Source organism: Sander vitreus, chromosome 9 (genome assembly GCF_031162955.1).
Source record: "Sander vitreus isolate 19-12246 chromosome 9, sanVit1, whole genome shotgun sequence".
Taxonomy (NCBI): Eukaryota; Metazoa; Chordata; class Actinopteri; order Perciformes; family Percidae; genus Sander; species Sander vitreus.
The window spans coordinates 15,659,967-15,684,228 of record NC_135863.1 but is presented as its reverse complement, the minus strand read 5'-3'; the positions used below and the strand labels follow the sequence as shown (position 1 = coordinate 15,684,228).

At 39.8% G+C, this 24,262-nt stretch overlaps 1 protein-coding gene across 1 annotated transcript in view; it reads left to right on the top strand.

The window, feature by feature from the left end:
- Positions 1-24,262, top strand: part of pex5la (peroxisomal biogenesis factor 5-like a) — a 112,761-nt gene that overhangs the window by 69,319 nt on the left and 19,180 nt on the right. Inside the window, exons 5-10 of the mRNA XM_078259921.1 lie at positions 1,294-1,405; positions 9,502-9,711; positions 11,300-11,417; positions 12,447-12,537; positions 12,825-12,854; positions 17,483-17,578. Coding sequence (XP_078116047.1) covers positions 1,294-1,405; positions 9,502-9,711; positions 11,300-11,417; positions 12,447-12,537; positions 12,825-12,854; positions 17,483-17,578 — 657 coding nt within the window. The remainder of the gene's footprint in view (positions 1-1,293; positions 1,406-9,501; positions 9,712-11,299; positions 11,418-12,446; positions 12,538-12,824; positions 12,855-17,482; positions 17,579-24,262) is intronic.

Here is a 24,262-nt window from a genome sequence, read left to right as displayed (position 1 = left end):
GGATGTATCAATTAAATAAACTTCAGCTGGAGTCCAATTTACTACGGCAACACTGTTGACTGCATCAGTGATCTCTTTCCATTCCGCATTCTTTCTACAGCCTTTAATACCAGTTTTCAGGCTGCCAAATAGTACACACGTTAGTGCAAATGAACCTGAGATATCAGGGTTTCAATCTCCACCTCTGAAAAGTGCTGCTTCTTAGCCGGACTACGTCTCGCCATGTCGTAAATTGTAGGGGCGAGGCCTCAAAACCGAGAATATTTTGGGGCGTGATATTTAAATTACGATCGTTTCCAGCCGCTGCATTTATCAATGTACGACCATTTTTACGCTCTGATTGGTGTGATACAAACGTTTCATGAATCACACGTGAAGCCTGTCGTAAGATGATTTCTGCGCTCATATCTGCGCTGGTTTCTACGTTAAGTTGATAAATGAGGGCCAATCTGATTGAAATTGCTCTCCAATGTATTAGGGTATACCAAGGTATTTAGAAATCCCAACGGTATGATTTTCCATTCCTTCAAAAATACAGATGCTCCTTTTTCTATTAAACTGATACGGAGATGCTTTATTGACGTGATGTATTGTAGTGCACAGCACGCAGCTGAGAAAGATGGCGACTGCGACTAAACTGGACTAAACAATTAAAACTGGTTTCCACAGCTCAACAGTACAATACTGTACCGAATTTTTTAATGTCTGTTAGAAAAGCTTTCAAAATAAGTTGAAACATTTGGGCAACATCAGCTACCACTCAAAAGAACTAATCCCATACTAATGCACCACTAAAACCATATGCCAGTGTTCAAACATTGCTCGCACATGTTGCTAGGAATCAAAGAGCAGCCACTGAGCCTTACCATGACTCAAAATACACAGTACATGATTGAATGTGATCTCTGTTACATGTCAAGTCTCTATAAGCTCTTCACATAAGCATTATCCCAAGTACAAACTCTTATAACTGTAACAAAGGCTGCAACATGCCTAACATCTGAGTGGATCAACACACACATGAACCACTTCAGTGTACAGTATCTATGTCAAGATGCTGTGAATAAATTTGCTGCAAAGGAGCACAAATGTGTGTTATCTTCAGAAAAAGACACAGACGTGTTGACATTTTTTTGCAATGCAGCAATGTGTCAGTATGGGGACACTGGTGTCTTCGGTATTATGCCTAAAAGGACTGAACTTCACTTAATGTCAACATACCAGAGACTCTTGTATGATGGGATTTTCATTGTGAGTGAGAGCCTGAACTGTTTTGTCTGTTTGCCCTTACAGCTGGTGAGTGAGCAACAAGAGAGCCGCCCACTTTTAAGTCCCTCCATCGACGATTTCCTCTGCGAGACCAAGTGTGATGGGGTTTCCCGCCCAGTGACTTCCAACACAGCTGGTACAGTACAGTTAATTTGATGACAACGTGAAACATATGTAGATGACTACCCAGTAGTACAAGTAATTTGCTGTTTATGATGCCCTTTAACCATTAAGACAGGCCTCCATGTCAAAAGTATAATATGGAATACAAATGTACTATTACCCTGCAGTATATAGAGGAAAAGCTCTTTGATGCCATGCTGTGGTTGTTAACACATAAGGGATTTGAAGGACACATTGGATGCTGTCTCCTGTCAACATGTTTTTATCAACCATGGCAACTATACTGGGGAGGGTGTTTTTTTATTCTGCTGGGCCATGTGTCTAATTAACACAACATCATATCAATGATCACTGTTACTAGCAACACAAAGAGTAGGTTATCTGATGTTCTTGACATGCAGAACAAACGCAACAAAACAAAGCTCTCTAGTAACCACGTCCGATAATACACGGCTGCCCAGGCAATAATTCACTGCAACCTGATGTACATATTTAAACACGGTATGTCCAGCTATTTATATGCTCGCCTTAAAAATGGATCATGAATGGAAAATGCAATACCATCTCTAACGGAGGTTCATTTTGTTTCTGTTTGTCAGCTAATGCATTACTGTTGGTCTCCATGCTCTCTCTCTCTCTCTCTCTCTCTCTCTCTCTCTCTCTCTCTCTCTCTCTCTCTCTCTGTTAAGTAATACACTCAGAGAAGTCAATCTGTGAAATCGGTTTTCAACCACTTAGGTCTTTTGAATAGATTATTTGCAGTTCCAGGAAAGTGGCTGCTTGCGTCCACAACAATGCACATCGTGGCTGCGCAAGTCTACGGCTGTCTGCGGAACGCATAAAGTATGTCTGAGCCTCCGGGACTGGTGAACTGGGACTCAGCTGCCTGCTTGTCAGTTAACGGTTAATGATTGGTTAACAAGGGTCGCCTATCGGTCAGTAAGAAAATCTAAATTAGCATCCCTAGTAGTCAAACGCCAGATGTGATAGTGGCGTTCATCCAGGAGTACCCCAAGCAACACCGGTGACGATAAAGCGGCACTCTACATCGAAAAACGTCCTTTCAGCTCAAAAATGATCGTCCTTTTGAAATACTTTTTTCACCATGAGCAGCACATAGCTCCAGTTAAACCTGAAACTGTGGCAAACAATATGGAAAACACAATTTGAATATGGAATTTCTGTTTGTTTCGTGCCTTATGTAAGTCATGTTCAAGTTTGCTCTGCGCTATTGTCGCATTTTGTAATTATCAATACACCAACTTTTTCACCTCAGCCAAGCATAAAAAATATGTTTGTGACATTTTTTATAAGGTAAAATGTGAGATTGAGTTTGGGGGTCGCTACAGTCCAATGTGGTGTACATGTAACTGGGAGGAAGCCGTACTTTATAGGCTATAGAATGAATCATAATTCTAGATACAAATGCATCAATCAGTACGTTTACATGCACACCAATATTCCACTATTATTCCGAATATGACAATATTCCAAATTTGATACAGGTCATGTAAACAGTATATTCCGGTTGGATATTCCAAATAAGGCCTTTTTCCAAATATAGCATTTTCCGAAGAGACATAGGATATTCCAGTATCATTCGGGTTTTTAGAGGCATTGTTTGAACATGTATACGGCTCATTCGGAATATGCGTCTCAATCGGGGTTTTTACCGCAGGCTTATGGTCAGCTCTGTGCGTTGCTATGGTTTCTGTACACAAACCAACCAGCCAACAGTTTGCAAGGCTGGAGTCCCGATAAGAAGAAGAAACACAGCTACTTTTAAACCTTATCAAAGACTTGGATATCAACATCAGCGGAGTTTGACATTCGAGCCAGGGGGGGCAAAAAAAAAAAATCATTGTAGCAACAGAGACCTGGCCTACCACTTGGGGAACACAGCACGAGCACATATGGACAAAACAAACATGCTACATAAACATGTTTATTTTTAAAGCAAATTTTAAATTACATTGTAACAATTTAACAATCCGCCCTTATGAAATCCAATCGCGGCACGGCTGTCTTGGAACGCAATAGACAGACGGTGGCGGAATGCCCCGACACTTAAATTCAACTAAAACGTAACAGTGAACACTCAGTGTTGGACCTCCAGTCTGTTGAGACGCCTCTTCAAACGCAGAAACCAAGCGCAGTCACACCATAAAACGTTAAGACACGTTGAGAAAAAAGATCCGTATTTTGCAGTAATCCAATGACACGGAAAAAAAGTAGTAGCAGTGCAAAAAAACGGAATATTATGTGCATGTAAACGTAGTCAGTGATAATAATAGCCTATTGAGGACCACTACTTTTCAAAGCATTGGCCCAAACTGTCAAATCAGATTTTACTTAGTAAAATACGTAGCTTAATCTGTCTGAACATTACCTATTTAGGGCAGCGTCTTAACATCAGTAGAGCATGTGAAAGAGTGTCTCCCTTAGATGTGTATTGTACAGTTTATATTCCTTACAACCTTCTCATCATGCCAATGAATAAACTAAAAATTAACTAGGTCAAAGTAGGTGTTGAGAAATTGAATGTTCTGACTTTAACAGATGCCTAGTGCCATCTTGGTTTCCACATGAATAGGACCTTGATCACTGAGCCGTACCGTTTTTTGAATGCGGATGATTTGCAGAACCAGATTGCAGCTGACATGTGTCATCTCCAAACTGGCCACTGACTGTGCTGATTTAGGCGGGCAGAGTATGGGAGAATTTTGTGGGGAAACTCAACCTTCTGTCTCCCCAGTGCCTCCTGCTGCTCCCGCTGACAATGACGTAGGCCTAACATAATTGGTCACGAATCTCAAAATTCCCAAAATGGTCAGATCCTGTCTAGTATGTAGTCCATGTGCAATATTGTAGAGGTATGTGCCATTTGAAAGCAAATCCTATACATGTAAATGTCAGTGCTGCCAAGTGGTTCTGGAAGAGGAATGTCATGTGTTAAAACACTGTAAGCAGTTTTCTCATTCTCCACGTGTTCACTTGGGTTTCCTCCAGCGGCTTCCGATTTCCTCCCAGTCTAAAGACATGCAGGTGAAGAGAATTTTCATTGTGATTGTCTGTCAATCTGTTTTCACACTGTGATGAACTGGCACTGAATAATACTAAACTGGAATAAGCAAGCAAGGAAAATCAATAATGAATGATAATTACCAGCTCAGATATGCTAATCCACGAGACCTACATCATGTTGTGCTCTGTTGCATGCTGTTTTACTTTCGTCTGATTTTGAGGTTGATGAATATTTTTGCCCATTGATGGAACTTTAAAAACTCCATCATAAATTATAAATAGGTTGCATGGGTATCTGGGGTTTAGAAACCCACTAGTCAAATAAATGTCTACATTTTTAGTTTTAACTAATTTTAACTTTAAGTAAAAAAATGAGAAAAAGTCTGGAGCTATAAACTAACCTAATCTGCTGATTCCTTCAGTTGAGACAAAATAACAGTGCAATGTCCTTCCCACTACTCTGGTTAGGATATCCATCACTACTCAATAGCAGACGTAGGCTGAAACTAATTTATTCAAGAAGAGCCTCTCATCAACACCCTCTCGCTGCATAAAATCCCCTCTCCTCCATACTCACTTACAAATCGTTTATTTCTTTTGTCAGCACTTTGCTCTAAAATTCTAGTAGTCATATGAATACTCTAAAGACACAATGGTTCTTACCTTTGAATTCACTTGAACACAATTGATTGTTTGAGATTTCAGTGTTCATTTTCTTCTCTCTTGAAACATATTGTTTGATGAATGTAAACATTGTAAATCGAAATGTTGTCTTATTAGGGAAACACCCATTTGACCATTAGGGACACCTTTCCCCCTAAACAGCAATTGTCCATTCATAGGTTAGCCTCTCTTTTATCACCTTCCACAAAAACAAAATTGTAAGGTTTAAACAGTATTTGTATGCTCTATCGCAAGCTGCAAACGTTAGCATGCATGGACAACTTGCGTATTATCTACAGTGTTAACCTAGAGTTACTCTGAACACCAATGAACATATCAACTAACTACATGAGGTTAAGGGTTACATTAGAATTAGCTGTTCAGGACTGGCAAATCCATTGTGTGGTATTTCCCCCACTGCATAGGAGTTGGCTAGCTGTTCTGTTCTATTGGATTTAGGGAAGTTTACATTCAAACAATCTCAGCTGAAATTGTTACCTAAGATAACGTTACGGTTACCGTTATTTGTTACCATTATTTGCCAAACTCATCAGTTAGTCTTTATCCTTAAACCTTTTTCCCTTGTAAAATTGAAGAAAAAAAAAATTGCATACAGAGGAACAACATATGACACATCTAACCTCCGCATGGCTTGTATAGTCAGCATCCAAGCTGGGTTACATTAGAATAATGAACATTTTTCATTAACATTATACAGTAAGGGGCTAATAAGTTATGTAGCTTTCACGTGCCTGTTTAATATTCTTTCAGGGTTCTTGTTTTAAAACAAGTGAAACAGAGAGAGCGTCGTTATTAAATCTGCTAGTTGTTTTTTTTGTCTGCAAAATCAGCGATTATTGGCTAGAAATGAGAAGGCTGCTTTCGTCTCGGTCAGAATTCAAGAACCCATTGTTTCAAAAATTACTACGAATTTTGAACAGGAACATTGTTGCTATAAACTGTAGAAAATGGTCAGTTAAGGGTTGAGGGTTTCTTGGTAACTCAGTAACACTTTTAAACTGAGAGGTTTGACTCTCAAAGGTTGTATTTGTATGTATGCCATTCCTCCTCTCATTACCCCATCGCTCGTCAGTCTTCATTGTGTGTGAAGCTGAAAAGCTAAAGACTTCAATGAAATGCACAGTAATCGTATGTATTTGCTCACCATCAGTTCATTGGTCATCACAGAGAAACTAGTTATCCATTAGATTAATATACAGTATACAAGCATCCAGTTAAAATATCTAGTTGATGAGAAAAACTTTTGCAATTGTCTTCCCAGTCTCATCATTTCAAGTAGACTCAAGGGTGCCAAAACATTTTTGACATCATTGCCTTTTTAGAAAAAGATTGTTTCCTTTCAATGCTAAAAACTCTTCACACAACCTCCCCCACGAGTATCTCCCTTGATTTGTAATTGTCATCTAAAGAGCACAAGGCATGGAAGACAAGCGTACTCTCTAATTAGGCAGAGATTTCAGTCAACAAATGCTCTCAGTTGGCCGTCATGAAACAGCAGCACGCCAATTATGCAGCCATGTGTCTGTAGCTCGCATTGCACAAAAGACACAGTCAGGGTCCTGGAAAACGAATGAGAGAACCTTGTAAGTTCCTCAAATAACCAATGCATAAAAAGACTGTTTTACTGGGGTTATGAACCTCTTATCTTAACGGATCCTGAATTTTAGGCAACAATTGCCATCCCATGTTTGTTACACAATGTTTTTCACTGATATTGAATCATAAAAATCAGGAGGCAGTGAAAAAAACAATAGAAGTATAAATAGATAAAGTCCCCCTTGGAATTAGGCACCTGTATGCATTTCACCCTAATTGCTTTTGTTTTATTTATCCATTTACTTATTTCAGTTGCAAGATATTCACACAAGTATGACTACTGTCGACGTAGCACTGTAAATATTCAGTTCCAGAAAATAACCAACGAAGCAGTCTAAAAGGTGCAATAGGTAAGACTTATAAAACTAACTTTTAGTTATATTTGCTGAAACTGACCCTGTCATGGGGTTACCCCATGCCTTCATTTAAGTCAGTGGTAGCCTTTGGTCCTAGCATGCTAAGCTAACCCTAGCATGAGCATTAGCATAGGACTGTTAGCATTAGCATTACCATTAGCATGTGGGCTAGCATCAATGGACACATGGCTTTTCAATTCATGTTATTTCCTTTCAGTGTATTTAAGTACTAGTCGAAAGAGTAGATATCATGATTTGATAAATACGACACATACACAGTTAATGTCAAGTCATTTATTTTAGGTTATTGGATTTACCCAAGGTTATCCAAATGTTTGCATGTCTCATTCACCTGTTCTCATCTTCAAGCAGAGATCTGGGTCAAAGCGGCAAATGAGAAGTGATAGAGTCTGGAGTCATTTATAGGGTGGAAGACCTGGATCGGTTCAAGTGTAAGCCAGTACAGAGGGGGGTACTGGAGTGCCTAAAGTTTCTGTTTTTAGAAGCTTGTTCAAAATGTAACATTTAATTTTTGGTTTTATAGTTGATATATTGTGTATTAATGTAGCCAGAAATGTTTTTGGAATGTTGAGGTAAGATGATGGGGTTTGATTGATTTCCAATTAACTTTGGTTTGTCTTGTAGGAGGGGCTTCAGGTATAAAGGAAGGAGGCAGAGCCTCCTTGCAGCAGAACAGTTTTGTCCTGGAAGGGTGCGGGGTGCGGGTGTGGCAGGGCCTGACTTAGGTTTTTGTATGGTTTAATATTTGTTTGGTATGATAATTTGAATAGTTTGTACTTAGTTTCCTTGTTTTTGATATATTTTTGTAATAATTCACCCTTGCACTACTGCACTTTCCCTGTGAATGGGGAAGAAATAAATCAAAGCACCCGGTGAAAAATGTCCTTCCACCATGGGGCTAAACCTTACAGACCCTATGTTCAGTAGAACTGCATGAAGCCGGTAATTTAATTTAAAAAATAAATCCGGCTCCTCTGGCACCACCTACAGACTGTAGTGCAATTTGCAAAAATCCACAGCTCCCTGTTCAGATGTACCAACTAAGGCCATCTGTGGTTTAACTGCGTGTCAATCACTGCTCAGGCACACACATTCATTCTCCCTTGTGCGGGGAGGGGCTTAGGAGACCGTTTTAGGCTTTAGCAGAAAGGGGGGAGGGACTGAGAAGTTGTCGATGTTCAAATTTTTTGGCTAAGTCCTGAAACTTCTCAATCCTACCTACAGCACCTTTAAAGTTACAGCGAAAAATGGCAACACACAGCCAGCTGCAGGACATACTGCTTATTTGACTCAAACTACAACAAATCGAAAAATCGAACTACTAACACAGAGCATATTCAATAGACAAAATGTGAAGTAAAAGTGGCAGTAAAAAGAGAATAGAAAAATCGGCAGTAAGAAGAAAGTATAAGAAGTTGATTTACATTCAAAGAAATCTAGTACATACAAAATTCTTCTGGAAAAGAAAGACATTTACATTCTGCTATGATGTAAGGTTTTAAATGTATCGCAATAATTACTCAAATCAAACAAACATTCTCTTTTTTTTCCTAAGGAAACCTGGGTATCAGCTTAGAATTGTAACACTGTTACAGAGTCTACAGTGGTGAAGCTGGACGACAGCACAGACAAACGTTGAGCCCCTTGACAGAAGGCTCTGTCTTTCTTTGCCGCTCTAATAACCTGCAATTGAATTACTTAATTGACAAAACTGGAGCTCCTCAGGGAGTTGCCTGTCTTATCCTTATCAGACTGCAGTGGCCAGTAGTATATTTAGATTTTCTGAAAAGAGCAGCAGCAAACGTTTTAGATGTCCACCGAGGGGGCAATACCATGACAGCTTAAGTACCCTTGACAGCTCAACTCGCTGTCAGAAAATGTGTGTCTCAAAATCAAAGCTTCATGCAGCACTATAAGTGAAACCTGTTGTTCTATCTTTTTACAAAGAGAAAGGAACATTACCAAAAATCTCAATACATTTCAAAGAGAAATTATTTAAGTAAACAAAAGAATGGAGAGAAAAAACACAGCAAATAAGAGATTGCAACAGTGTTTTTCTAGTATTAAAGACCACTCAAAGGATCCATTTATACCTGAATATTTTAATGTGATACAATGAGTTTACTCAGTAATAAAACGTTGGAAAATAGCATGTTTGAATAGTCAAATTATGTGCAATTCAACTGTACTTTTCCTGATTCAGAATTAATCAGTAGTGAACCTTGTCAAACTAGCAGCCCTTCACATTGATAAAAACCAACAATAAACAAAGTATATTACTGGTGCAATCTACAGTACACTTTGTGGTTAATGTCCATCATGCAAGTGGAAGATGTGTGCCCGTTCTCTCTCAGATTCCCAAGAATTCTTGGTTAGAAATTGTAAAGCATAAACAAACTAAACGTAACTATTGTCATGTCCTGCACAGTTCTCTCTTCAACACTGGACCTGCTGGATCTCAGTGAACCTGGCGAGAGGAGAAGCAGCAAGGACAAAAGGAGCCCCCTGTCGTCCCGGGGCAACAGCCAGAAGAACAACCCTCACAGGAAGAAGACAGATGAGACGGAGCTGATCCAGGTGGAAGTTGAACAGACAGGACAAAGCATGCGGACCCCAGAGAGGGCGTCAATAGACTCAGGTAGAGACGGATTGTAAACTTTGGATTTTTCACAATCTTTAAAAGAGCCACAAATATACGTTCCTATCATGCAATCTATGGGTAAAAGATAGTTCATCTTAGGGACAATGATGCGGACCAACCAATCAGTTACTTGGTCCTGAAAATCCTGTTACAAGGACAGCAACACCCTGGTACACAGTGAAAAAGCACTTACAAAACTGTCAATTACTAAAAGCGGGCATTGAATATGAATACTTATCAGATCGTTCTTTTGCTCATTTTTGGTGTATTTTGCTGCATTTTATTTAAGCGAAGTTCTTGTACAGCTGCTTGTGTTTAGATCAAATTCAACATTTGAGTAGTTTGCTTTCTATTGTTAAATAAAAAAACAAAAAAACATGTTTATACTGTATTTCTCAGTGAGTAAACTTGTTTTGGTATCAGTCTCAAAACTCAGGTATTGTATTGGCAATAATTTTCAAATACCCAGCCATACCTGCATATACTGTTAGGTATGATTCTGTATATTAATGCTATAGCATACATGGTGTTTTCAGCCAAACAGCAGGCAGCACTGCATTCAGTGTACAGTGAGGTATTTCTACTGAACAGAGAAAAATTTAATTTCTCTCAGTCTGTGTGTATTTCACCTGATCCATTCTGTCATGTCATATACATACATTGTTTGTAATTGCCTGTGCACACGCTGAGGAAGGGCGCTGCCCGAAAGGTCCGTCGTGTGGCAATAAAAAGCATCAAATTGGAGTGCTGTCCTATTATCTTTATCTATATGTCATATACATACAATATCATACACATCGAAAAATTTATAAAAAATAAAATCCCATAATTTTATATAGTCCCCTGTCCTGCTTTATCTTGTTGCAACCATCTCACCCAGTTTCTCAAAAGCCATAAATCTCCCAACAACAACTCAAACTCCCATCATCATCCATGTATCATCTGTGGAACTGACCCCCTCGCACACAAGATAGACCAAAGAAGGATCAAGCCAATTTACTGTAATGAAAGGGATCCTCCTAAAAGACATTAAAAGGAAACGGCCAATTACTTTCCTATTTGTCAGTTAAAAAGGTTAAAGTCTTCAATGAGAACTAATTATGCAGACTGAGTCAAACTACAGTGTGGTGAATAATTCATGGCAGTGAGATTGATTATAACCCAGTTAGCATCATTTTCAAGAAAAACGTTACTATATGTCCTGTTAGAATTGTGAGCAGATGTTTTTGTCACCCTATTTTTAGCTGTCCTATCAGAATAACTTCATTAGTGGTTGTAATCCGGGGTGAAAAGGTTTGCTTTTTAACTAATGGAAAACATAGTTACTTTTTTTAAATTAGTGTCATTGCTTAATGACAAAAATTGAAATGTACTTCTGTGCTTAATACACATTCACATTTTTCCAAATTAACAGATAACAGACTGTCCTGAGGGTAAATTATATTTCAGAGGTGAATTTTAGATTTGAAGTGATTCATTTGATCAATGGTGAAACAAATTAACTTTACTTGCCTCTTTTGTCAGTTTAGTCTGTTTCCTGATTTAATTGTTATTTTATTCTTAATTATTTTGTTACCATTACCAGTTGGTTCAACATTGGATAAATGGGAAGAGCTGAACCCCAACCCTGAGAGGAATGGCAACAGAAAATGGAAGTTGGAGAGACGGCGTTCATCTAAAAATTCATCCAATGAATTTCTTTGGTAGGTATTGTCCTGAACAGGCATTATTAAGATGGCCACATTTTGTATCATCCATGAGAATTATGCCCATATTGGACAATTCCATGCCTTAAAATTTACATTCTGTGCTTTAAATCAATATTTTTATTATAAACAATATATCACATGACTAGATGTAGCCTATGTAAAAGGGGTCACTTGTAATGATGAACTCACAGAATTGTTAGCCGACTCCGTAGTTTCCCTCACCTCAACAGAGCTTTATAGCATCTTTCAGCTAATTATTTTGGTCCAACATCACCACTCTCATAGCTGGCGCCAGGATTGTTTCTCTCCCGGTGCTAAGGTGGAGCTTCACCAATATGTGGGGTGCAAAAATAGGCAATTTTTATGACTTCAGAGTTTTTTCATTAAAGCAGAAATGGCACACAGGCCATTCGATATTAATGTAGTTTTGAATTAAATTTGGCGAAAGAATATTCAACAAAATAGTTATAAGTGATACTGATACAAGTGAGCACAAGGCAAAGACAAAAACAACCTTCATGTGCAAAGGTGAAAGACTTCAGCACCGGACAGCTCCCATGCAGCCACAAAAATGTGACAACAAGAAGTCCATTTATACCATATGCATAAACAGAAAACTGTGCATTGGGTATGGTTGGTTGTTACAGATTAAATGTCTATCACAACGTCAGAAAGGAAAATAATAATATCTACAGTGCAGCCACAACGAGAAGTGCCTTTATCGTAAGTCCATCAGAAAACCAATCGCTTATTTAACCTAGCCTAATGTCCGTGAGCACACACACCAGACATCCCCCAGCCCACACACACACACACACCCACACACACACACACACACACACACACACACACACACACACACACACACACACACACACACGTCATAGGGTACATGCATGGCCACTGGATTGTGAAAAGGGTGGTCATTAACTATTACATATTTCTTTATTTAAAAATAAAAAAGATAAAGTTGAGTTCAATGTGTCTGTATCATATAAACCCCATGTTTCTCTTCTACTTTAGGTCCACAGACTGTAAAACTCAATTAGAGCCATTGAACAAGAACTTGGAAGCAAAAACCAAAGTGGAGACAGAGTGTGCTTTAGCATCTCAAGTAAGTGCTCAGTGTGACAGGAGCAGGCAGTAATCATCATTATTGTATGTGCTGTCTACACCTGAAATCAACATCCTTTTGAAGTAAGAAAGCTTCACACGCCTCAAACATATTGTTGTGACTGATGGTGAAACCCTCATAATAATTTTTTGAAATGATGAATTTAAATTTTTTCAGCAACTGCGTGTTAATGCATGATAACGTAGCCTTAATATTAAAGTTTGTTCCTAATAATTGTTTACCCATCATTTTGTCCTAACTAAACACCTACAATTCTTCCATTTCAGCTCAACAGGCAGTATATTAGTGGAAGACATGTAAGCCTCCCTATGCATCCTTTCATATGATATTGAAAGACTTATACATTTGCACCATGGGGCAGAGCATCGCACCATCTCATGAAATTGGACTTAAAAGACCAAAAAGAGGAGATTATTGAAGCCAAAAGGCAACCTTCAGGAAATCCAGATATACTGTTGGCCTTGAGATTGTTCCCTTGTGGTGCTACGAGGTCCAAATGTCAAGTGCTTTCCTCCTGAGTTGATGTCTCTGTGTAGGTCTGCATCATGGGTCTTGTTTCCAGACACCATTATTAAATTAATAGCCTATGAATTATTCAGCTGCCTGACTCTGTGCTCATTAGTGTTGATCTCACCAAGCTAGCTAAACATACAGTGGGTACGGAAAGTATTCAGACCCCTTTAAATTTTCATTGCAGCCATTTGCTAAAATCAAAAAAGTTCATTTTATTTCTCATTAATGTACACTCAGCACCCCAGCTTGACAGAAAAAACAGAAATGTAGAAATCTTTGCAAATTTATTAAAAAAGAAAAACTGAAATATCACATGGTCGTAAGTATTTGCTCAGTATAAGACCCTTTGCTCAGTTTTGAGTAGAAGCACCCTTTTGAGCTAGTACAGCCATGAGTCTTCTTGGGAATGATGCAACAAGTTTTTCACACCTTGATTTGGGGATCCTCTGCTATTCTTCCTTGCAGATCGTCTCCAGTTCCGTCAGGTGACGGAACTCACGTCATGGTGAACGTTGGTGGACAGCCATTTTCAGGTCTCTCCAGAGATGCTCAATTGGGTTTAGGTCAGGGCTCTGGCTGGGCCAGTCAAGAATGGTCACAGAGTTGTTCCGAAGCCACTCCTTTATTTTAGCTGTGTGCTTAGGGTCATTGTCTTGTTGGAAGGTGAACCTTCGGCTCAGTCTGAGGTCCTGAGCACTCTGGATGAGGTTTTCTTCCAGGATATCTGTGTACTTGGCCGCATTCATCTTTCCTTCAATTGCAACCAGTCGTCCTGTCCCTGCAGTTGAAAAACACCCCCATAGCATGATGCTGCCACCACCATATTTCACTGTTGGGATTATATTGGGCAGGTGATGAGCAGTGCCTGGTTTTCTCCACACATACCGCTTAGAATTAACGCCAAAAAGTTCAATCTTGGTCTCATCAGACCAGAGAATCTTATTTCTCATAGTCTGGGAGTCCTTCATGTGTTTTTTGGCAAACTCTATGCAGGCTTTCATATGTCTTGCACTGAGGAGAGGCTTCCGTCGGGCCACTCTGCCATAAAGCCCCGACTGGTGGAGGGCTGCAGTGATAGTTGACTTTGTGGAACTTTCTCCCATCTCCCTACTGCATCTCTGGAGCTCAGCCACAGTGATCTTTGTGTTCTTCTTTACCTCTCTCACCAAGGCTCTTCTCCCACGATTGCTCAGTTTGGCTGGACGGCCAGGTCTAGGAAGAGTTCTGGTCGTCCCAAACTTCTTCCATTTAAGGATTATGGAGGCCACTGTGCTCTTAGGAACCTTGAGTGCTGCAGAAATTCTTTTGTAACCTTGGCCAGATCTGTGCCTTGCCACAATTCTGTCTCTGAGCTCCTTGGGCAGTTCCTTTGACCTCATGATTCTCATTTGCTCGGACATGCACTGTGAGCTGTAAGGTCTTATATAGACAGATGTGTGCCTTTCCTAATCAAGTCCAATCAGTTTAATTAAACACAGCAGGACTCCAATGAAGGAGTAGAACCATCTCAAGGAGGATCAGAAGAAATGGACAGCATGTGAGTTAAATATGAGTGTCACAGCAAAGGGTCTGAATACTTGTGATATTTCAGTTTTTCTTTTTTAATAAATTTGCAAAAAGTTCTACATTTCTGTTTTTTTCTGTCAAGATGGGGTGCTGAGTGTACATTAATGAGAAATAAAATAAAATCAACTTTTTTGATTTTAGCAAATGGCTGCAATGAAACAGAGTGAACAATTTAAAGGGGTCTGAATACTTTCCGTGCCCACTGTACATCACCTTTTCAGCATTCTGATAAATAATAGATATGGAATTAAAGATAACTGACCGAGGGAAGTTACTGGCAAACAAACACACTAAATTTGTTAGCTCAGGAGTTACATAATAGCTGACAGAGACACTGTAAAGTGTGGTTTTAGTTTCCTACTTAGCAGGTATCATACACACACACACAAACAGAAAATGCATGCAAAGAAGGGAGACTTGTGTTGCATGAGATTTACACACACTCAACCAACATGCAAAAATGGCCCAACAATTTGAGCGTTAAGGAAAAATCCACCCTCAGATGATGATGCAGCGTTAAATATCATCAGTTTAAAGCGCCCAATAGATTCCAGGAAGACCCGACAACCGAGTGATTAGGGTGTATACATTGGCGCAAATGCCCTGAGTAGGGAGTCGCCGGTTCTATTCCTGGTTGGCCGGACAATTTACTGCATTTCATTCCCATACTCTCTTTCCCCGCATTTCCTGTCTCTCCACTATCACTGTCCCAAAAAAAAAAAAATCTTAAAAAAAAGCCATGTTCACGACAAAATGTATTTCCATACTGAGTGGAAGCCGATCCTAGATGCTGTCAAAGTTGGGGTTAAGTTAGCAGCTCTGTCCTGCTCTTTATTGCATTTAGGGAAGTTTACACTTTAGCAACTCCTGCCAATGTTACCCAAGATAGCGATATGTTTGTAATACACATTGATTAATTCTCATCACAAGTCTTTTCTCTTGTAACAGTAAAGTAAAAATATACTGTTTGAAATACAAACAAATATGTAAGCTAAACAGCCAAACTGGTTTATGGTGAAACAAAACAACAGTGTGATCTAACCGGCTCTACACTGCAGTAGACAACAATTCTTTGTTTATATTTACATGTTTTCTAGCTACATGAATCATTAACTGGTGAGGATGCTGATTTTTTTTCCGGAGACATACAGCTTTAGTATCAGACTTTTTAGCATGACATCATGTATGTAGCCATCAAATGCATACAGTATTTAAACTCCTTTTACAGGAATCTGATTAATTAAGTAAAACATTAGCTGAAACATTAACAAGACAGTCGGAAAGAACGTTTTCAACCAATTCATGTAGGCAATGATAGCTTAATTAGCTAGATAGCTATAGTTGATCAAGTCTGACAGCAAACATCTATTGTCAATTGTAATGTCAGTCAGAATAATCGAAAGTTGCCAGCCAAGCAGCTTTTGTCTGCCTCTGTATGAAATTAAATAAATAAAAAAACAATGAGTGGTAAATCTGCCACCATCATCATTGTAAACTGTGTACTGTGTGGGAATGTTAAGTTGGACAGTACCAGTATCTTAGGGGGTCAGGGCTTAACAAACAGTCAATTTCTCTCAATCTGCCTTGCCTACTTCAGGACTCCATTTCCCATGATGCTATTCCACAAACCCAAAAGAACAGATGTGAACTTGGTGCTGTAAATGAAAAGGTATACATATGGACATACAGTATGAAAACAAATTACTAACACCTCTGATTCAAAACAGGCTGCATTGCATTCTGGTCTATTAAGTCTTGTGTTGGCAAACTGATTGCTGTCACTGCCTCTTCTACATTGACGCTCTTGTATTTAAGTGAAAATGAAAAACTCAGTCCGGAAAAATGCCCCATTTGACAATTCTTTCTAGACTTCAGGGGGATTTAAAATAAATAATTACAACCAGAAAGACCAGAAAGCAACAAAATGGTCAATACCGGTTTTGTAAATAGTGTTGTTTGGGGTGGATTTTTCCTTTAACAACCCTATTACAGCATACTGCAGTTTTTTTTTGTTATCTACAATAAATGGATGAGGCAGTTTCTTCTGAGTCCATTAATACTGAGATTAAGTAACCCCAATTAATTTTGCATTATGGCAGTCTGTAGAGATGGGAATTGTTACAGGTACTCTATGGCCCTTTCTGTGGGAAGCCACTGACTGTGAGCAATTAATTCCCTAAGCTCTGCAATGTATTTGCTAGTCCTGGAATACATACAGTCATTTACAGAAAACCTAGTCCCATATCACATCTGAGCATGACAGGGTATCTCAAAACCATCTACTTAAATGTGTAGGTGTAATGTGGAATCCTGTAAACTACTCCGCACTCTCATAACACAAAACCACATGCGTGTAATTGGTCGATTTTCATTTTCACAGCAGAGCAAGGCTTTACATGTAAGTTTGTAACCAAGAGGCTATCAGCATATTTCAGAAATTGCATGTGCAGGAGAATGGGAAAGGGAGAGGGTGGGGGAGTGAAATTGCAAGAGGCTGGATGAGTAGCATGGCATTCAGATACGGGGTGGGGCAAGATGCTGACAGTAGTGATTCTGCTGGCCTTCCTAAGCATGTCAGAGGCTTTGTCGAGGTAGGGATATTTACTCGTCCCTGAGAAAGCAGAGACGGCTGACCCTGCACACTCTCCCTGCCTGTCTCTCCCTCTCCGTGTGGTTGCTTGTGATGTGTTGTGTGAATGTGAGTGTGTATGTTTAATGGATTTTGTTTGTGCATATATGTATACATTATGAAATGTGTGTGTGTGTGTGTGTGTGTGTGTGTGTGTGTGTGTGTGTGTGTGTGTGTGTGTGTGTGTGTGTGTGTGTGTGTGTGTGTGTGTGTCAGGCTCGCCTAAGCAAGGAGCAGCGGTGGGGCAGCGCTCTCCTGTCCAGGCATCAGTCCCTGGAGGAAGAGTTTGAGCGAGCCAAGGCTGCTGTTGAGGTAAGCAGAGTGCTGCTTAGTACACCTCACATCTGTCACCTGTCAACAGAGAGCCATCTCCACCACTAACATTTAATAAGACTTAACAGGAAAGTTGTTTTTTTCAATATTAAACAGCAAAACTTTATCTCCTCGGTGCACTGTCCTTTACAGCTTTGTCTGGGTTGTTTGGAAGCATCAGAGTGGTCTAGTGGTTAAAGATATTGCTTAAAACAGATGACTGGGATCCAAGCAGCAAGATACTGAATCCCGAGCAGCTCAAAAGTGTTCTTCTATAGATTACCGTGACTTCAGCCCTATTTGCCAATTTGTCAACCTAACCCCTGAGCCCTTATTTTTAAAGTCTTTTTTAAAAATCAAAATGTAGTTTCTGAAAACATTTCAGAGCTGAACTGGGCATATTACTGGGGCAGTAATGTAGCAGACAGGGTTGGAAACAAAAAACCTACTACAGTACAACTACAGTTGTTGAGAGCTGCTTCTGTAGTTGAAGCTATTTCCCTCATCTACCACAAGGGGCAGCAGGGAGCTCATCCTGGCCACACTTGAAAACAAACTCGGATAAGCTACACAAAGTTGACATATATCCTTTATGAGAGGGGTTTTTATAATAGCATGTTTTAATTTTACAATGGAAAAGGTTTCAAGAATGAGGACATACAGGTTGGTTTGGCAAATGCACATCCACTTAATGTCCCCACCACCAGTTCTCGCGATATCACATGATCACGTGAGAATCACTGGATCACATAACGCGGAAATTCATCTTGTCAGGCTTCAAGTAGTGGGTTTGTCTCTGAACAGCAGCAGACTGAACCAATCAGCATCAGGTGATGAGCTACTGACAGCTACAGGCTGCTTAAGTGCATGTGACAGCCACAACCATGGCCGCGACTGTTCATTCAAAACAACAATGGTGGACATGATAGACAGATGGTTCATCCAATCACCTTCCAGGTATTTATTTTTTTTTAAAGTGCCGGCTCTTTTCCAAACAGTTTCCAATGACTCCACTGCAGCGAATAAATGGGGCTACTCAGACCTTTGACCACCCAGGACAGATCAAATGAGAATTGTGTTGATCATAAAATGTAAGAAACTGGTCTTATATCTTTTTCATATTCCTATAGTAAAGAACATCTTTTTCTCAGTAGAAACTTCAACCCTGCAGTTCATCCCCAACTTTTTGAGAAAGGGATGGAAAAATCCATCGAGTGCTCTTAGAAATATATAAGGAGATGAAACAAAGTATTCTGTGAACTTCAAGCCAAGGCTTTTTTCAGTATCACATTTCCATCATCATTGCCCATGCAGCCTCATATCATTCATGCAATTTAAATGTATGTACTTCAAGTCCTGTGGAGCGGATTTCCATTTGACCCCTTCAGCCCTTTCATCTCCTTGTCAAATGGCCACTATTATGCTTCCTGTAATGTTTTCGTCCCTGTGGTGGTAGCTGACAGTTTAATAGTCCATGCTAAATTTACACACACTCAAGTTCACAGGGTGTTTGACCCAGAGACATATTCACAACACTGAGCTGGCTAACAATAAGAAGGTAAATAGGTCAGTCATTTTACCGCCAGACATATGAGATACCAGAGGGGATAGCGAAGTTACAGTAATTATATATTGCCTAATTCGTCACAGGACTGTGTAACGACACCCTCCATGTGTTGAGTTGTGAAGTATGTCTGACGCTCTTGTGCTATCAAGGATGTGATAGTTTGCCATGACAACATGGAAAATTACTTGAAAATCTCCTACATCTCAGAGAAAGAATACGCTTTAGTTTGAAGTACTTTCATCAACTTTCCTTCTTCGATGTCAACGTACATGAAGTTACTATTTTATTTACTAATGAGATGGATGGAAATTAATTTTCATCCACACTTTAATGAGTTTTTTTCTTCCTATTTTGCAATAGGTTTTCTTTCAGCTAAAGATATTTTTGAAAGGTTACATCGAGTGTCTGTACTGTACAGAAGTTTAGATAACCAGGAAAGTTTTGTTTTATACTCGCGGTAAAACCCCTCAATGGACATCTCCTTTCCCAGAAAATGGGAGTGAACCCTGCACTATTGAGTTACTCCAGCTTTACTGAGGGCTACAGTAGACTGTTATACACTGAGCTATGTGTAATGGTCAATAAATAATAGAGCAGGGACAGGAAGACGTTGAGAAAATAGGAGAAGCAGCTGCAGAGGAGGCGGCCCGCCTGCTTGGGGATCCCTTCCCAAAATTAAAGTTAGCGATTATGTCACATCTTGTATTACCCGTAAACCCTATCCTCCAAAATATTTGCACAGTTTAAGCACAAGCGTCAGCCAGAGGGCAGGTAAGTGATGAGATTCTCAGATGCTCCTGGACAAGCGTCTGAGCATGGACCATCGATTGTAACAGTATCTCACAGTTTCGATTGAGCAGCCTGAGTGCTGGCCTCCACTCTAGAGGAGCTGTGATGTAAGGGGTCAGCCATTTTGGCATCAACTGCCAATTGCAAAGCCCACAATCACATAATTTCCATTCAAGAAGCTGTGCATGTGCATGCTGTTTCATACTTATGAAGACATGGAGGTGAAGACAGCTCAGACGGCAGAGATAACATTAAATCAGCACACCGCCTTTCTGCCAATTCATTCAATTTGACGAAGCAGCCGAAAGAAAGAAAATTAGGACCCACAGAGGGAGTAGACAAGGAATTAAGCTCCCAAATATCATCCATTTTACAAAGTTGGCACTGATGAGAAACTGTTTGTGTGTAAAAATCCTTGAAAAGGGAGAAGAAAATGGCAGTGGGCCTTGAGAGGGAACTCAGCTTTGAATTCATTTACAAAGAGGCTGATGAAGAGATATTTTCTCAGTAGGTAAGTGACTGTCCATATCACATGAGGATACCATCAATTACTCTGAGCTGATGACAATGTAATACTTTTATTAAATAGAGAACCGCTGGAACAGCTGCAGGGTAAATTGAAATTTCAGGGAGCATTGTTTTGGCTGTGAGGCATGAGAAAGTGCTCCCACAGTGGCGATAAAGACGAGCTGAAGGTGACTGTGTGACCTCTTGTTTGATTAAAACAGCAGTGGGACAAGTTCACTTTTTTCTTGCAAGATATTGGTCTAAGGCAGTTCTGGTTTAGTGAGAGATTGCAGAGGCAGCTGCCTAGAAGTTAGAGTTAGAGCTTTTGTTTTAAAGGTCAGTGGTTTTAATCCTGGGAAAATGCGGATGGGAAAAGTAGTGAGTAATGCTTTCACCTCCTTCAACAACTTCCATCAGTGCGTTCTCAAGCAAACTCCAAACCATTCCAGTGTAGCTGGCAACATGAGAATGAGGGTGCACAAGGCATCTGCCAAAAACCCGGCAAGTGCAAATTAAGATGTAACTTTATTGTCCCACAGAGGAAATTAATGGGGTCAGAGGTGCATACAGGGGTGAATATAACAAAGAAGGTAACAGTGCAGAAAATACATAAAGTGAAACTGTGAAGACAAAAGCTAGACCTCGTCCTCTTATATTGTTGTGTCAAGTGTGTTGTTGACAGAGTACATGAAAGGCTTTTGTTTTAGGGTGCTTTTATACCTGGTGTGTTTGCGTTGTTTGTTTGGTTCATTCTGTTTAGGCTGGTGAAAAAGATGTAATTCGATCTCTGGTGCAGACAAAACGACTGCAGCGAGAAGAACGCCTGAAAAGAAGAGTATCAGGGTGTTTTCAAACCAATAGTTTGTTTGCTCTGGCCTGACTGATGGATAGGTTGGTAAACTTGCATTTTGCCATTGCTTTGGTTTCTTTTCACACATAAAAGACCAGCAAGCAGACTGTAAATGTTTGTGGCGAGAAAACAAAGCAGACCAACTACAGGATTTAAGGACAATAGGACAATGAAAGACGCCCCTTTTCCTTTTTCTACATTGTTCATCAATATTCATAAAATGAGGTTGAGTTGCAGTCTCGAGTATCCATCCATCCATCCATCTTCATCCGCTTATCCGGGGTCGGGTCGCGGGGGTAGCAGCTCCAGCAGGGGACCCCAAACTTCCCTTTCCCGGGCCACATTAACCAGCTCCGACTGGGGGATCCCGAGGCGTTCCCAGGCCAGGTTAGAGATATAATCCCTCCACCTAGTCCTGGGTCTCCCCCGAGGCCTCCTCCCAGCTGGACGTGCCTGGAACACCTCCATAGGGAGGCGCCCAGGGGGCATCCTTACCAGATGCCCGAGCCACCTCAACTGGCTCCTTTTGACGCAAAGGAGCAGCGGCTCTACTCCGAGCTCCTCACGGATAACTGAGCTTCTCACCCTATCTCTAAGGGAGACGCCAGCTACCCTCCTGAGGAAACCCATTTCGGCCGCTTGTAGTCTCGAGTAATAATGCTTAAAATCAGTCATTTCTTAACCATGGTCCAGACCAAACAAACTAAATTCCAGGTGTGAAAGCATCCTTAATTTAGCCCATAATTACCAAACAACAACACATATCAGAACACTATTAATATGTCATAATTTCACAACTGACTGCATTAATGCTCTGGACACAGTACAGTAGATCTGTGTTGTTATCACAGACATCCATATAATCACATCTGTCTGCCAAAACGCATTGGTAATGTATCCCTTTCTGAGTGACATTATCAGGACTCGAGCTTCCTATTTTTGTCTTGCTGACCACAGACTTGGCCTATCTAGCAGAGCAGTGGGTGGCTCATTAACATTAAAAGGCCAGCCTTGCTCTGGAGATGAGGAGAGTTTGTTTTGGAGGCTTCTCCATGTCACTGGTAAATAATGAGACTTTAAGTAATGTAAGCCCCATGGGCAAGGTGGATCAGTAAACCTTAGTTTCCTCCAAAGGTTGAATCTAATACAACTAGGCAGTGGTGGTCTAAAGGTTAGAGATGCGTTCTTGTAAGCGGGAGGTTATCGGTTCAATCCCCAGACCAACAGGATAAAATCTGGGTGGGGAAAGAACAGCGCTTGTCCCTCCCTCATTACCAACACTGAGGTGCCCTTTAGCAAGGTATGAATGTGTAAATGTGATTAGGGCATTCCTGCAAAAGAGAGGCTGCCTCTCAGTGAACCTTCCCTGAATAAATAAAAGTTAAATAAATAAAAAAAAAGGTTAGAGTCCACTTGAGAAGCACTAACACACATATCAAGACTTATATCAAATATTCTTTTTCTGAACATCTTGCTACAGTATCTGATTTTAGCAAAAAAAAAGCAGTTGCTCCAGGAATTTAAAAATCTTACTAAAGCAACAAATTAACGGAAATTCCAACATCACTTTGGTTTACCAGTTCAACAAAAGGGAGCTGCTTTAATTTATGGGGTCTTGAAAATGTTCATTTCAGCAGTAAAAACACTGAGTAAGCGGATCATGAAAAAATTAGTCACTTTACTTGCCTGAAATAGCGTGTTTGATGGTTGCCAAAAGCTTCATAGTCTATAAGCCTACATTTTCCTTTATGCATTTATTCATGTGCTAAATGGTCTACAGACAGAGTGTCATTTGACTGAAAAATTTGTATAATTTGAGACGTGGTTATGATCTGTATTTGTATAATATCCAAATTCAAGAGAACACAGGATAAATATCCCTTATCTTTACATAATGCTGCAGGGTATATTTTGTTTGCTTGGCAATGAATAACTGTGTTGCTTTATTGACAGTGAACTGACACCAAACAAATCTTCTGAGAGCTGTTAATTATAATCAATAATCATTTCTATTCTATTCTATTCCTAGACCAAAACATACATCTGTGTTTTTTTATAATCCATTTTAATTATGTTTTCCCAGTCAGGGTACAATTCACTATTTTCGTGAAACATAGTCTGAAGCAAGTGTTTTGCACCATTTTTTCTTTATTTTTTTAAAAGCATTTGTTTCTGTGTTTTCAGTTGACCTGGCATAATTTATCTTAGTTCTTAGTTCTACAAATTACCTTTCTGGCAGCGTACATTTATTTTCACTGTATTTATTACCTCCATCCAGCTGACTAAGAAACACTAATTGGATTTTAGAGGCAAAACATAAATAAACCTTTTCTAAAAGAAGGCGACACTAACAGTCGAGGGTATGTGTAACCTTTGCCATGATTATTTACGTTGCACATATCAATAATTTATTAATGACGTAAGTAATGAATCCCCCACCCCACGCTGCAACCCCCACTTCATTTCCAAACAGTGGTGACATATTTGGCAGCAGAAATAACTCTGGATTCAATCTATTTCACATAACACTTCATCAGAGCTGCTGAAATTAGAGTCGCAGCTATGGGTTCACTCCAATGATACACAGGATATAGATTGCCTCGCTGTATCGTTGTCTTGTTCCACATAATTAAACTGGCAATGCCAGTGTAAAAAGCACCAGCATTAAGAAATATGACTAGATTTCTTGTAAATTAAAAACGCATCCGTATAGTTACTCCATTTCAATACTGCAAGCAATTTGTCGTTGCACGTGATGCAATTATGGGGTGGACAGGTTACACACCAGATGGGATTTCACAACGCAAACAACTGACTGTCTATGAGATGCAAATAACGAGAAGATGGACTAAGGCACAGTACAAATACAGGCCCACAACACAATGGAAAATAATGAAACTAAAAATGTAGACTATATTATGTAAACAAGCATCATGGCTGTAGCATGGGAACCATTCACATGAGCATAAAG